The sequence below is a fragment of the Strix uralensis genome, chromosome 6 (genome assembly GCF_047716275.1).
Source record: "Strix uralensis isolate ZFMK-TIS-50842 chromosome 6, bStrUra1, whole genome shotgun sequence".
In the NCBI taxonomy this organism is placed as follows: domain Eukaryota; kingdom Metazoa; phylum Chordata; class Aves; order Strigiformes; family Strigidae; genus Strix; species Strix uralensis.
The window spans coordinates 37,246,927-37,263,728 of record NC_133977.1 but is presented as its reverse complement, the minus strand read 5'-3'; the positions used below and the strand labels follow the sequence as shown (position 1 = coordinate 37,263,728).

Below are 16,802 nucleotides of genomic sequence, written 5' to 3'. Positions count from 1 at the left end.
ACTTCAGACAGATTATATGAACAGAAGATATGTTTTTGTTGTGTTTGCAGTAACATGATGGATTTCTGATCCTGTGTTGTGGTTTTACATGCTGTTGCAGTTTAAAGAGCGAATAATTGTATCAAACTATCCTCTGAACTTTGTTATCTTCAACATTATGTTGGCTGTTTTCAGTTCTTCCATATTATCACAGCTGTATCAATCTTCTCCCACTGTGTCAACTTTTTCAGGAGAAAGTGCTTCTCATCACCTGTGGTTTTTTGCTTCCCTGCTTTATTTTTTGTTTGCTTATATTCTTCCTTTTTTTGTCTTCTGTTTTGTGTCCAGTGACCTCTCTCGTCCTTCCCCATGGCTTGGTATCACTTTTTTCTTCTCCTTCCCTTTTCAGCCCCCACAATACTTTGGCAGTGGCACCGCAACCAGCATTGTTTTAGCTGACACAAACTTGGACCTAATCGTTTCTGATCACTGAGGTGAAGAAGTTGTTGCCAGTGACTCAGGCAACAAAAACGTATTAAATAATTGCAAGTTTTGCAGGAGTCCCAGGCTAGCCCCTACCTGAGCACATTCCCATGGTGGAGCTTCACAAGAAATTGGACGTTCTCGCCCTGCTTCATTATAGTAACAATAAAGAGAATAGGAGATGAGATATAAATGTAGATAGTGAATAACCCAATCAATGATTGTGAGAACCTTCACTTCCAACCAGAGTCTTCTGAGGATGTGTTGTATGTGACAAAGTCATTTCCAAACAGGGATTCTTACTGGAGTTCTTAAGAAAATAAAACGCTTTCCGTAAATATTTTTATGAAAAAAAAAAGTTTCATTCCTTTAAGATTTTAAGTCTGATGCTTCCTCTGTTCATAACTCATCTTACACCATCCCCACTTCTTGAAGATGAAAATCTCTTCAGACCTTCCCTAGTTTGGGCTTCCGGACTTCCTCAGCAATTTTTAGGAGCAGATGTATCCACTACAACTATGTATCTGTCTGTGCTGCAGCTCCATTTTGCCCCAGGGAGACCTGATGGGTTTAAAGGAAGGAACACAAATGTTCCTGAGAACACAAGGCTGTGATCACACCCAAATCTGAGACAGCTAAGCCTGCCACCAAAAAATCTGAGTGCCTGCTACAACCATTATTTTAATTTTGCCTCTGCAGTCCAATTAGTTATGAGTGTATTGAACTTCTCCTGGGCTGGTGCACAAGGAACGCTTACCTCCAAAGCTAATACCTAGCCATTTTGGCTAGTCACATGTTTGGGATGCTTGACAGGCCTTTCAGGTAATGAAGGTTGGGAGCATTGTTTGATAACTATTGGGAGAATGCTGCCATTTTTCACTCTTCATTGAGCATCCTCAAACTGCAGCTTCTCTCCCCTGGGCGCAGGCAAACTCTGCTCAGGGCACTCAAGCATCATTTAATCTGGCCACCCTGCCAATAGTGTCCCTGCTTGTTCCCTCAGGCCTCTACAGCAATGTGATAAGGGCACTTGCTATGCACAGTGTGCTTTCTGCTGAGGTGTTGGTGGCCATTTAGCTGCATATGAAGGAAGTAAAAATAACCACTGTGATTCTTCTGTTTGTGTGTGACAAAAAGATACCAGAGCTGAGTTTTTAAAGCTATGCCTGCCATTATCTTCTCTCATTTTTCTTTTTTTTAATCAATTATTTTACATAGTTCTTTTAATTGATATAATGTCCCACATTTAATATTATATGAATGCTTGCACCTGTGACTTAAAAATGCATGCTCTGTAATTATTTTCGTGGTAAAATTCAGTGAAACTCAAATGTTCATAGAGGTGAAATCTGAAAAGAATATGGGTCAAGCTGAAGTGAGTCCTTTATGAATTTTTAATAAATATTCACTGATTTTTAAAGTAATTGTTCATCTCTGAAGTGTACATATAAACAACTTTAGAACAGTATTTGGAAGAAGGTGTCATTGAAATGTTCTAGTACTTAATAAATATGAAAAGAGCACATTTAATTTCAGACATACTCCATAAATGTATCTTTCTGTCTCTGAAAAATTTAGTGCAAAACCCAGGATTGTCTTCTTGTACCTTTGGGGTTTGAAGTTAACATGCTTAATCCTAATTTCCTATCCTGGAATTCAGCTGTCAGTTTATTGGTAATGTCATGTTTATTCACAACACTGTACCAGCTGAGATTTCTGTCAAGCTTCACCATAATTACATACAGGAAATTATGCAATTTAGGCTAGATTATATTTTTGCTGATGTTTTAAGAATTAGCTAATCAAAAATACAAAGTTGAAAAGGCTTTCTATTTTCAAGATTTCCATAAAATATAAGAGCTTTCATTTTAGTACACTTGAGATGTCTTTGTGCATATGAAATCATACATTAAAGGCAGCTGTGTAAAATCTTAGTATTTGTAAAAGGTATAATAGTTATTACACTAGGATCTCTTTTCTTTGATTCATTCTTTTTACCTTTTCTATTAAGACCACTTTATAAAGTGTATGTAAACATAATTGTGTAAGGAAAAAGTGAAGCTTTTATCTCTTTTATTGCAATCCACAAAAGGAAACCTCACCTAAAGATCTTGCCTAAGTTCAAAGGCAAGGCAGTCAGTATGAAGGTAGGCAGTGTCATCTCCTACATAATAACAGACTAAGGAACCGACCATCTCTGTTCTATTCCATGTCTCACCTTGATTAACTGCATGAATCACAGGTCAAGTCATTTTACAGACTGCTTTTTACTGGGATTGAGCCACAGTTCTGCCTCATATCAGTGGGAATTTCACATATTCTGCATCTCAGAAGTCAGTCCCTCTGCCTTCAGTGGTCTCAGTTTGCTCGGTTTTTGGTAATTATGACTACCAGTTTTGTAGTGCTGGCTTATGTTGTTCATTCATATCCATGGTGCCTCTTGATACCTGTAAGTAAAAATGAAGTAGATCTGCTATCTTAGCAGTTTATTTCTGTCTGGACATAGCACTGCTGTAGGAGTGGAATGGCAACCTCATTTGAAATGTAGAAGTTTGGATATGATTCCGCTTATTGACTGCTAAATTAATTTTAGTAACTGCAGAACATTTCACTGAAGGCTTCCCACCTCTGTTCCTGCTGAAAACCAAGAATACAGACCTGAAAATCTTTGAATGGTAATAGCAACACAGTTTGCCAAGTTGCTAGATACTAGAATAAAATAACCTCATTTTGTAGAAAAACTAGTTACATATCTCTCTTATTAAGATCTATGGGAGCTATGGTTCACTGGCAGGTACTTTCACTTAGATACCTAACTTCATATGCTCAAAGCTAGAAAATTTGTCACATATGCATTGGCAAGTTCATTTTTTTCCCATTTGGAAGATTATGCCATTTACACTCTGTGCAATACATAAAAGCTATTGGAGTAATTTTGTAGGTTATTGTGTTGTGACTAGTACACACTCCAAAGAACCTCTTAGTTCTTCCTTGGTAAAGTAACTCCATGTCAGAAAGTAAAGAAATAATGTATTTGATATGGTTTGTTCAATTTTCAGGTAGAGCACACAGACGTTAAAAGTACATGCCAGAAGGAACACTGTTGGATGTAGATCCTGAAAGCCTATAGGGCAAAGCACATGGTTTTTCAAAACTGTAATATATTTACTTCTGTTGGTTATTACTGTTCTAATATTAGTCTGTGTCGTCTGTTAAATCATGTATAGAGCTGTTTTATAGGAGCATTGTTCCATGGGCTGCCCTAAGTTAGGGACCAGTTTGGAGAAAAAAATTGATACTAGGCAATTTTATGAGAGTATGAATCACATGTAACTTTTGGATCTAACAGAATTGAATTATTTACAGAAATGAATTAGCTTCAGCTCTTTCCTCGCAGCTCAGTTCACATCAGTGGTGTGGTTTTTTCCCTTTGGTTTGCCAAGAGTAAGAATCAATGAAGATTTGGTGATACTTGCATATGCTTTACTGTAACTTCTGAAAGCCAAAACCAAACCAGAAATCATAACTACTGTCTCTTTTTGCACAGAGTGAGATCTCTAGTTGCTCTGCCTAAATGCAAGAGCAAAAATATAGGCAAACATATTGTGTGATAACATAGGCATATATAGTTTTAAATTGCATTAGAAACGTAATACAGAAGTCAGACATTATCAACAGAAAATCTTATCACAGTCCTGCTTTTTTGTCCCTCCTTCTTCCCCTTCCCTGCCCCTATGCCTGCTGGTAAACATAAATTAGAAAGGATGTATAAAATAAATAACTTCAAAAATTCCCTGTTGAATATATAGTTCTACTGATCAATGGTGTGTAATCTCATTCAAGTCAATTATGCTGTGTAGTGTGAATGCCTTCCAACCACACTCTGATGACAGTAGGTACTTTAATTTTCCGTGGCACTTTATGGTTTCTGCTTGTCATGATAGATGTACCATTTTGTCAATATTGAATCAAGAAACAATTAAACTTAATGAAAACATTCAGGATTCCATCCTTGGCTGGTAAAAATCAGTGCTAGTAAATGCAATCAATCCATGCTGATGCACACTGGCTACTGTGAAAGTTTAGTCCAAAGAAGAGATGACAGAATTTAACCAAATGTCCATCATGTTATACTGCAATTGATGCAATACACATTTGTTTATAATGAGGACTAGCACAGAAGTAGTTAACTTGCATTTCATGTATTCTTATTACTATTATCTGATGAAAATACTAGTAAATAATAAAAATACTAGAATTGGTGGTGGTTGTAGATGGAAAGTGGAGTGTAAAGCCACAAAAGAAGGTATTGTTATGCATTAACACACATGATAACATACTTAAACTATTCTATTTATTTATTTCAGGTAGCTAATCAGGTTGTTCAGGCTCTACTTACTCAAAAGGTAAGTTGTGGTTTTGGTATTGTGGTATAACTTGCAGCTTGCAGATGTTCATTGTTCATTTGAGGGATATATATTCTTACATAGTATACATTTTTTAAATGATATTCACACGTTTAATTACCAAGGCTGCTGCATGTCAGGTCTAAAGTCAAGTATTTTGTAGTCCAAGTGAATAAAAATCAAGGAGACTGTACATCTTTAAGGCTTGATCATATTGGACCCATATCCAGTTTTCATTGTTTACCTATATTGAGCAAATAGCATCTGAAAATCCTTCCTCCAGATGGTGATATTTCCACTCCTTATCCATAACAAGTTATGTGACTCCCACAGTCCATTCCTGTGGAACGTAAAACAGATAAATTACAGTGTGTGTCAATAGCTGGCATGCTCATTCACAGTCAGTGGAAGGAGAGACTTCCTGGTGTGGGCCTGTGCTTCCCTGAGTAAAAGAGAAGGCTCTGTGTGTAGCCTGGGGATTCAACTACTCTGCTTGTGGGCTGGGGACCAACAGTAGAGAATTCGTATTTTGTCTTAAAAACTCTTTTGATGCCCTCCTGCTCCATTCTCCTGGGTAAGCAAGGGAAGTACTACAGAGGCAAAATTCTTGTAGGGTGATGGCAAACCTGGCAGAATGAAAAGATTCACTATGGCATCTATAAAGGTCTGTTCTGGATCAAGTCACGTCTGCAATTACCGTTCACAATCCAAATGGTTGGATATGAAGTATGGTTGTTTCAAATAGAACCTAGTGGGAGGAGTAAAATTAGAAATTACTTTGCTGAAATGAAGAAATGACCTGGAAAAACAGTAAGATGAAATTAAACAGTGAGGAAAGCAAGGTAATACATATAAATAGAAATGAGCCAACGAGGAGAGGTGCTCTGCTGGACCTTGTTCTCACCAACAAGGAGTGGCTGGTGGAGAATGTGAAGCTCAATGGCAACGTGGGCTGCAGTGACCATGAAATGGTGGAGTTCAAGATCCTTAGGGCAGCGAGAAGGGTGCACAGCAAGCTCGCTACCCTGGACGTCAGGAAAGCAGACTTTGGCCTCTTCAGGGATCCACTTAGCAGAGTAGCACGAGATGAATCCCTGGAGGAGCGGCCCAAGAAAGCTGGGTGATACTCAAGGATCACCTCTTCCAAGCGCAGGGGTGATGCATCCTGACAAAGAGAAAGTCAGGTAAGAACGCCATGAGGCCTGCAGGGATGAACAAGGAGCACCTACAAGGAGCCCCTGGACAATCTCAAACACAAAAAGGGAGCCTAGAGAGGGTGGAAGCAAGGACAGATAGCCTGGGAGGAATATGGAGAAACTGGCTGAGTAGCCAGGGATCAGGTTAGGAAGGCCAAAGCCTTCTAAAAGCCTCTACCCAGAGACGTCAAGGGCAACAAGAAAAGCTTCTATAGGTACATCAGTGATAAAAGGAAGACTAGGGAAAATGTGGGCCCTCTCTGGAAGGAAACGGGAGACCTGGTTACCCGGGATATGGAGAAGGCTGAGGTACTCAATGACTTTTTTGCCTCAGTCTTCACCAACAAGTGCTCCAGCCACTCTGCCCAAGTCGCAGAAGGCAAAGGCAGGGACTGGGAGAATGAAGAACCACCCTCTGTAGGGGAAGATCAGGGTCAAGACCATCTAAGGAACCTGAAGGTGCACAAGTCCATGGGACCTGAGGAGATGCATCTGCAGGTCCTGAGGGAACTGACGGATGAAGTGTCTAAGCAACTATCCATCATATTTGAGAAGTTGTGGCAGTCCAGTGAAGTTCCCGTCAGCTGGAAAAGGGGAAACGTAACCCCCATTTTTAAAAAGGTAAAAAAAGAAGACCTGGGGAACTACAGGCCAGTCAGTCTCACCTCTGTGCCGAGCAAGACCATGGAGTGGATCCTCCTGGAAACAATGATAGGGCATGTGGAAATAAGGAGGTGATTGGTGACAGCCAACATGGCTTCACTAAGGTCAAATCCTGCCTGGCAAATCTGGTGGCCTTCTACGGCAGGGTTACAGCATTTGTGGTTAAGGAAAGAGCAACTGATGTCATGTACCTGGACTTGTGCAAAGCATGTGACACTGTTGCACATGACATCCTTGTCTCTAAATTGAAGAGACGTGGATTTGATGGATGGACCACTCAGGGGAGAAGGAATTGGCTGGGTGGTTGCACTCAAGGAGTTGCGGTCAACGGCTCAATGTCCGAGTGGAGAGCAGTGACGAGTGGTGTTCCTCAGGGGTTGGTGTTGAGACCGGCGCTGTATAACATCTTTGTTGGTGACATGGACAGTGGGATCGAGTGCACCCTCAGCAAGTTTGCTGATGACACCGAGCTGTGTGGTGCAGTTGACACGCTGGAAGGAAGGGATGTGCCATCCAGAGGGACCTGGACAGGCTGGAGAGGTGGGACCGTGCAAACCTCATGGAGTTCAACAAGGCCAAGGGCAAGGTCCTGCCCATGGGTCAGGGCAATCCCAAGCACAAATACAGGGTGGGCAATGAGTGGACTGAGAGCAGCCCTGCGGAGAAGGACTTGGGGTTACTAGTGGATGGAGAACTGACTGTGAGCCAGCAATGTGCACTTGTAGCCCAGAAGGCCAACCATATCCTGAGCTGCATCAGGAGAAGTGTGGTCAGCAGGTTGAGAGAGGGGATTCTCCCCCTCTACTCCACTCTTGTGAGACCCCCCCTGCAGTGCTGGGTCCAGCTCTGGAACCCCCAACAGAAGAAGGACACGGACCTGCTCGAGCAGGTCCAGAGGAGGCCACAAGGATGCTCAGGGGGCTGGAGCACCTCCCCTGTGAGGACAGGCTGAGAGAGTTGGGGGTGTTCAGCCTGGAGAAGAGAAGGCTCCAGGGAGACCTTATAGCGGCCTTCCAGTACTTCAAGGGAGCCACAGGGAAGATAGGGGAAGAACTCTTTATCAGAGGGTGTAGGGATAGGACGAGAGATAATGTTTTTAAACTGAAAGTGGGTACATTTAGATTAGATCTAAGGAAGATGTTCTTCACTGAGGGTGGTGAGACACTGGAGCAGGTTGCCCAGAGAAGCTGTGGCTGCCCCCTCCCTGGAAGGGTTCAAGGCCAGGTTGGACGGGGCTTTGAGCAACCTGGTCTAGTGGAAGGTGTCCCTGCCCATGGCAGTGGGGTTGGGACTGGATGATCTTTAAGGTTCCTTCCAACCCAAACCATTCTATGATTCTGTTATTCTATGAAATAATCAGCTGCCCGGAGAACATAGGGAATAACTAGTAGGCCATTTCTACAAAAAAGTGGTCTTTTAGTTGAACATGACTCCATGATGTTATTTTGTTGAGTATGTTGGGGGAAAAGACAAGAAAAATAAGAAATCTATAATAATAAGCTATGAACCCTTCAATATTCATGAAATGATCCTTTGTGAGGTCTAGACCACTTGATGAATGTGGCATTATTAAAATGCTTTGGATCATTTAGCTTTAAAAAGAGGAGTCTGAAAGAGACATAAATACAGTCTTTTAGTGCAGATAGTGCAAAGAATATAAACTGTTTTGTCTACACTGAATGACAGGAGAAGAAATAATGTTCTTAAAGTGCAGCAAGAAACACCACGTTAAGATAATCAAAAACCTCTGCCACATGCCCAAAAGCTTTCTAGATGCAAATATAGTGAAGTATTGGAATAGATTTTGAGGTCTGCCTCCAAAGCCTCTATTATGGACATCATTCAGAACAGCAGAACGTCATTCAGAATGCCCCCCAAAAAGGGGGTGAGCAGGGACCAAGGGGGACAGGCAGGGTGCTGAGCACCAAATGTCAGGGTCAGGTCTGGAGGCAGTGATCAGGGTCAGCCTCAGTCCTGCGTTTGCTGGGCAAGTCCATGGGGAGGAGGCAGGTCCAAGCGAAGCCAGGGGGTCCTGACACAGCTCAGGATCAAGGACGTTGGGTGCAGGCGTAGCTGCAAGGTGGCTGCTGCGTGGCTCAGACATGAACAAGATGACATTGAACACTGCCAACTAAACTCCTAAAAGTGGGGATTGTGCCCTGGCAGCAGGGTAGACAAACATCCGCATCCATAACCATCTGCGCCTAAGTGAGTGGTAAATAAGTGCGGAATGTTGTGTTTGGCCATCTGCACATCAGGGAGAAGTCTGGATACCCTTCTCGGCTCCTTACTGAGCAGATTTTTTGTGAATCAATTTTATGACATTCTGGTTAGATTAGAAGATGCGCAGGGAGATGTTCTGACCCCATTAAGTCTGCTCTTAGGTATCCTGCCCTGAAGACAGAGATGTCCAGGTGACCTGTAGGTGAGTGATGCAAGACTCCGGAGGGTGCAGTTGCCTGTTATATAGATGACGCATTCCTGTGGCCCAAGCTCACATCAGGAATCCAGAAGTAATATCATTCCCTAAATCCCTTCACCCGACAGCTGTGGCCACAAAACAGCCACACAGCTGATACCACAGGTTAGGGTTGAAAGAATCATTGTTCAATCCTGGTTTTTTGATGCACAGCAAATCCTTTTACTCTAGAACAGGGATATTGCCTTACAGCAATTGGAAGTATTGTAGCTTGGAGGTGATTTTTGCAAACCACAACATATGGGGAAGCTTGCACTGTTGCTATCTGTGCTGTATTACTCTTCCTGTACTCTGTGTACACATATGCTGTATGGTCTGTGTCTCATCAGAGCACTGCAATCTGCAGAGCTATTGCTGTAACACCCTTTAGAAACATAACTTCAGCTATTTTTAAAAAAATCCCAAATCTGTGTTTCAATACAGCTTAAATGGAAATGGAGGCATTTTCTCATATTAATATACACAAAAAACTCATGCACATTTTGTAATATAATACCATATGTGATTAAATATTTACCAGAGATTTAATCTCAGTATATTAATCTCTAGTTTGGGAATACTATGGTTGTTTCCCAAATGAAGAGAGGAGCTTCCTGAGTCCCTTTGCAAAGGCGTCAGACATTTTGATGACTGCATACTTTCTCAATAATGAATCCTCCCAAACCCATAGGAGCCAAGGAGTTCATATGGATACAATAAAAACAGATTTGAATACATTTAATAAAGTGATTTACTTAGTATTGATGGGATTTAACAGCTGCTTACCTATTACTGCATAATAACAGCTAATTTAATATCCATAGAAAGAGGAATGAGGGTACTCTTCTAAATGTTAATGAATATTAACTGTTACAGTGCTCCTGACACCATTCATACAAGTCCTTTTATAAGAAAAGACAGAAACACAATAGCATACAATAAAGAGGAAATTGGACTCCTCACACCAGTCCCAAATAGGTAGATATTGGAATCCAAATAGTAACTAGTAAACAGATAAATCTACCATCGTGCAGCTAAGCAGTAAGACAGAGCCAGTCATGCCACAGTGAGATAACACACCTCTGGGGCATAGTGAGACATGAAGAAAAGCTGAGCGCTTTCAGAAAATGGAGAAGAGTGATTTTGTACAGTAACGCACACTGCGTAGGCTTTGCTGTGAATTTGAAATTGTCCCTCAAGGACTAATTTTTGTTTAAATTAAGTACATGCTGTAATGTAACGAATAAAGCACTGTGTACTTGCCAGTATGTTGAAAAGACTGTGATTCCACCGAGAGATTCTGGTGACACAAATTGAGTGAGCAAAGCTTGAGTGATTTATCAATGTCACTGAAACCTTGAAATGGAATTACAGTCTTAAATGTGCACTTTTCAAGTATATAATTTGTTACAATACATATAGAATTTCTCTAATACGAGTGGCTTTTTTTTTACTGTGACTATGGAGAAACTATATTAAATTGAGATCTGTGCTGAATTAGCCACACAGCAAAATCTCACAATTCTATGTAGCAAAATTATATGGATTTTCTACAACTTGCTAATAGAAAATTTTACCTCTGGGAAATTTAAGAAGTCAGAAAAACAACAAAATTATTTGAGACAAACCTGTATGCTCTGATACTTACTGTAAGCATCCATTCTTTCTCCTTCCACCCAAAGACTTCTCATATCACATGAGATGATAGGAGTGCTGGGAACTAGAATTTTTCTTTTTTTTTCCCATGATAGATCTGGATCAGCATTTTGAAATTTGAGTTACACCACTTAATGAAATTGTTTTGTTGTCTGTGTATCTGCTCTTCGCATATTAGCCTCCTCCACAGGAGTGTATTCAGGAGAATACTTTTTTATTCTGGGTTCTGTATGAAAGTGATTTCTTCTTTGTTTTTGTCAATGAAATAAAAAATAAGTTAATTAAGTGTTAAAACAGAAGAAGCATCTTCAGAGAAAGAGCAGCGTATTTCTGGAACCTCTAATGAGGGCATTGCATCCCATTGTGGAGAAGAGTGAATCTGATGCTGAAGAGAAAAAGTAAGAATAGAGAGATGCTAAGATATTGCTATAGTGAGACCGTAGGAATACCTTAGAAATTTTGGAGATTACAGTCTTAATAGCTGGCCATTTTCCCCACAGGAGAGGAATTACATGCTTCAGATATTTGGTAGTTGTATTAATTGGTAATTTTAGGACTTCAACTTCCTAAACTCAGACTTTATTTTACCAGAATACTGCTACCTTTATGTGCCTCATTTCTCCTCTGGGTTATGTGTGGTATTACCATTGGCATGGTTTATAGCATCTGGGTGGGTAATCTACTATCTTATATTTCACTTTTTACAGAAAGTCTAAAGTTTGAAACGTAAATCTTATGGTTTTAAAACTGTAAGACAGGAAGGATTTGAGCAGAGGCATTGCTAAGATTTAATTTTTTTCTACATTGTTAGTTTCTGTGAATCATTTTTCCTTTTCAGTGCACTTAGTAGTGTGGACATGTTAAACACTGTTGTAACAGCTAAGGCTCTGTTTTAAATTCTCTGATTATTAGTGAAAGGCAGATAATGATGGGTCTTGATGCTTGCAGTTTCCTAATAGAGATTGCCTGATGCAAGACCAGAGATAAGAGGTCTCAGTGACAGAAATCAAAGCTTTGGGGCTTTGCAAAACATCAAACTCAAGATTTTGGGGGGGTCATGTTGGAAGGCTCCAGCAATGTTACGTGAACAAAGCAAATATTAAGAAACTCTCAAGAGAAAATAGCTGCATTCATCCAGTAGTATCATAAAATCAAATACATACTATATGCATAAAATGATGTTTATAATTTTCTGAAAGTCTCAAGATGAGCTCATTTTATTATGTGTTCACCTCTTACAACCTCAGTTTCGGTTACAGCAGAGGCTAGATCAACTGTAGGCAAGAATTTAGGCTACATCTAACTACAGTTTCCTCCTCTGAGTTGTTTTCTCATAAAGCCAGGTCATCATGTTGATAACGGTATTGACAGGACAGCAAATAGGAATCCAGAGGCCTGTTTCTCCACCTTCATATGGGAAAAGTAGTATCAGCTAGGCAATACCACAGGGCAGCAACTGTCCTAATTTCAGAGGAATATGGGAAAGTATTTTGGAGATATCTCTTTTTTTTTTTGAAAGAAAGATAGATATGGCTGCAGCTACTATTTTTTTATGTAATCTTTATTAGGAGACTGCTATTCCTGATTTGTGAAGCTCTCACACCTCAAAATGGACAACTGCACAAATTATGCTGAAAATCTGAGTGTCAGATTCTGCTCTCTCTCCAAAATCCTCTTTTTGATAGAAACCTGTATTCCTCCAAGTGGCCAGGAAAAGCTGGTCTTACATTGAAGATAGATAGATAGATAGATAGATAGATAGATAGATAGATAGATAGATAGATAGATAGATAATTTGCTGTATCTGAAAACCATTAATGGTTTGTTCATGATGAACCTGACTCAGCCTTGGCTACAAGACTTGCATCTTTTGGTTTTGACAGTAATGTCTTGTGCCTTAAGATGCAGAGGTTTTACACTCCACCTGTTTCTAACGGCCTATTTTAAGGCTTTTTGGTACCTCATGTTGGAAATCTCAGGCAGGATCATATTGCCACACATGTCTGATGCACCAACATCTCACTATGGCCTATCCAGCTCTACAGTGACAAGTTACAGTAGGGAAAATACAAACCATCCACAATATGCTGCAATGCTGACTTGGTTATTCCAGAAAAAGCAAGGAGGGTATTAGACTTCAGAGGAGTACCTTGAAGGCACAGTACCACTTTGAACTTCTTCCTGGTTTGGTATAGCTTATGCTTCTTCCTTAGCTTATTACAATATTCATATCTTAATTGCTGCTTTCTGCTTTGTGTTGGCAGCAGAATGAAACACATTACTAGCAAAGACACTTTTTATACTAACAGAAAACTCCAAAAAGATGTGTCAAGTAACTACTCTTTCTCATTACAAGATTTTTTTAATGTTATCTTGTGATGATCAAACAACCAGAGAAAATGAAGTAGCACATTTTTCTTATTTGTACTGTTTTAAGTTGTATATGTATTCCTTCTTAGTATCTGACATTACTTAGAGCTTTTTAAGTGCTTCTGTTACCTGCTTTCTAATCTTCCTATTTTCCCTTGTGCTTCAGGATCTGAGGGAGGAATGTATAAAGCTGAAAACAAGAGTTTTTGATTTGGAACAACAAAATCGAACATTAAGTGTACTTTTCCAACAGAAAGTCAAACCAGCTTCTGACCTCCTTCTTCAGGTAGGAAATGGCCTTTGCAGAAAGCAAGCTATGAGCTTTATACTTCTTATAATTATAAAATATTTTTCTTCTTTTTGAGGTGATGTCAGTAAGTGTGAAATGACAGTTGATAGATTTAATGTATAAGAAGAATATTTGTTCTCTATAGTCTGATACCATTGAAACTGAAAGTGTATGCCAATGAGCTATGACTACATATTATGTGCAAATATGGGGAGAGGAACACACCTGCAGAGTAACTTACTTTTTTAGGTGCTTCTTCACTATGATAAATGGAATTATATGGGTTCATTATCCCTCTGCAGGGGAGAAACTCGGATTCCTTAACATTCTGCTTGATGGTGAACAGTGTAATTTCCTGTGAGAAGACAGCCCATTTATTTAACTTTTGCCATATGTGTTACAAGGACTTAAGTACATCTTCACAGGCTTAGAGTGATTGTTTTTTCCAATGTTTTATGGGAGGATATAGCTGAGAAACCAGCTGACCCATCTCCTACTCCTTTACAGTTCTGGAATAATAAGAGATGTTTCAGTATCCCTTTTCATTTGGCACAGTCCATTATTGTGAATGAATCCATCTCTTTGTCATGCTTTTGTAGAAGTAGAATTGCTTTGCAGAAGTTCCAACAAATCTGACCGTGAGCTAGGAGAACAGTAAATGAGGACTAATTAAAACTTCACAGGTTTCTAACAATAGGGCAAATTCTGGTTTTAGCAATATATGTTATTTCTTATTAGAGAAAGATTTATTCATTTTGGAGGAGAAATTTGGTTCATGTCAGCTAGGTTAGTGGTATTAAATGAATATCTTATTTAAATCCTCTGATGCTGTGCATCTGTATCTCTGGCCCTTGCACTGTTGCTGAACAGCTGAGGGCTGCTAACTCTCATCAGCTTGGGCTGTTTATGGAGGAAAAATTCAGTTTTTATGGAGCGCTGCTCACCAACTGGTGCTTAAAGGCAAGGGAATCCCCATGGTGAGGGCAAATAGTTGTATTTATTTACTGTGAAGCTCAAGCACAGGCAGAGTGGTGGCAGGTCACCATCACAGGGATCTGCATTCTTGCGTTATCCTCAGGTTCTTGTTCTGTCTCTTGATTTTGTGTTGATTTAGGTAGTGCTAGGTAAGGACCCTCTCTCTTCTGATTTCTTCCCTCTTGCCCCTTGCTTACTTCCCTGTTTGTTCATCCTTCACAGACTCCTGTGTAGGACTGATTTCTCTTTATCCATGCAGAGTTTCTGACACATCCACCACAGCATGGACCTTTATTGCTCACTTGTCCTGCTTTTGACAGTCACATCACCTGCTCCTTTTTCCTGGTTTGGGGTCTCTTTCCTTCCTTTCCTTCCTCTCCTTCCTCTCCTTCCTTTCCTTCCTTCTTTCCTTTTCTTCTTTCTTTTTCTTTCTTTCTGTTTCCAAAGTGTCTGACTCGACTCTATGTTAGTATTGGGTTAGACTGCACAGAAGTCATACGTTGCACATTCTTTATTACAGTTATGGCTCTTTTTACCAATTCCTTGTGTGGCAACAATAAAGCCAGGTTATTCTGGAAATGTAGAAGTGTTAGATAGCATCTGGAAAGTGGAATCAATGCTTTCCTTGAAACTAGATTGTGTCACTGCTGTGAAAGAAGTTGAAAGAGATGAACCTGCATCAAGTGGAAGAAAGAACCAAATGATCTGTCACGTTTTCCTGAGGGATTCAAACTATTTCACATCATTGTTCCTGCACAGTTTGGCAGGAACTAATGTGTATAGATTTCCCACCCCACCCCACCACCCCCCCCCCCCCCCCCCCAACCCCCTTTTCACTTGCTTGGTCTTTACTGGCTGAGAAAGAAAGAAAATTAGGAACATTCACAATGTCCAGGTCTCCCAGACAGCAGCAAAATTTGCTGTTATGTCCCTACTCTTGCTATCAACAAATTTATTTTACACCCCTGGGGAAAAAAAACAGACAACAAGTTGCAGTGTACATCAGAAAATGAAGAACTTCTGTTAAAACACTTCATATGTCTTTTTTTACCAACAAAAAAGACCCAGTAAATATGTGTATTTATATATATATCCAGAAGTGTATTTATCCTCTAAGTGTACTCCAGACTTGAATAAATAGTGTGTAGTCTGTGATATTGCAGTCTGACATGTAAAATCTGAAGAAGGCTGTTTGTTTCCTTAGGACTGAAATTAAGCAAATACTGTTGTGCCTGCATAGAATTGAAGCACAGTTTGGATTATGTCTTCTTGGAAATACATACATCCCAGATTTAGAGCAGTAGCTAAATATTTGTTTAAATCTGTCACTCTACAGAAGAGTACTAAATATGTGTTTAAGGACATGCCTGTTAAAATATCACCCTAATCAAAGTGATTCGGCAAATACTGCTAAGTGGGGAGGGGCAGGGGGCGCATGGTGTTCGTTTCAACTTTCCTGTACTGTCTGACACAATACAGTTCCATTTATGTAATGCTGATCTCATCCTAGGAGTATTCACACTCTGTACAACTATACATTTTGAAGAATGATGCAGAAGAGGGTATAAGCTAAAAATAAATAATACTAGTTACTCTTTCTGCATATCAGCTTCTGTGATTTGGTTGTATATTACCATCAAATTATTCTGTGATTGGTGTTAGAAGACTATTGTATTAAAGAGAAAGTTTATTTTTAAACCATAAACATTCTTGACATCTCAGATTTCAACAGAAATATAGATTTCTTTTAGAATATTTTTTTAAAAAATTAACCATTACCCTAAGTTTTTTGTATATTTGATTTCAAGCAAATAATACGTGATTCATGTGCCTTCTTAGCAATCAGATCATTCACATCTTTTTCAGTGAAAAGATTGATACAAGTAGTTTGAATTTGACTGCAGAGTAATGGCCTGTATACCGTACTGATTGCACTGTGTTGTTTTTCCTCATGCTTCTCACACAGTTCAAAAAAACCCTGATTTCTACCAATTTAAAAAAAAATCATATGGTAAGGTTTTCATGACTGCTTCAAGAAACCTTCACTGTAAAAGTATTATTAAAAGTATTATACTTTCATGCATTTACGAGAAATGTAAGTACTTATGAAATTGAAGGGCCTAATAATATTTTAAAAGAAATGTGTGTGTTTTATTGAGACATGTGATTGTGTATATTTCCATGTAAGTTCTTTGCTACTAGAAATTTCTGTGTGCTTACTGCTTGTAGGGAGTGACACAGAGGATATGTCACTCCTGTCATGAGAAGATTAAGTAATGCACTCTCTGATGCAAAATGTAAGGACGAGAAAGAGATAACTCAGGCTT

General features: G+C 39.6%; 1 protein-coding gene across 1 annotated transcript in view; it reads left to right on the top strand.

Annotated features, from left to right (window-relative positions):
• NCKAP5 (NCK associated protein 5) overlaps nt 1-16,802 on the top strand; it is a 379,508-nt gene that overhangs the window by 273,331 nt on the left and 89,375 nt on the right. The window contains exons 8-9 of the mRNA XM_074873715.1: nt 4,830-4,868; nt 13,378-13,497. Coding sequence (XP_074729816.1) covers nt 4,830-4,868; nt 13,378-13,497 — 159 coding nt within the window. The remainder of the gene's footprint in view (nt 1-4,829; nt 4,869-13,377; nt 13,498-16,802) is intronic.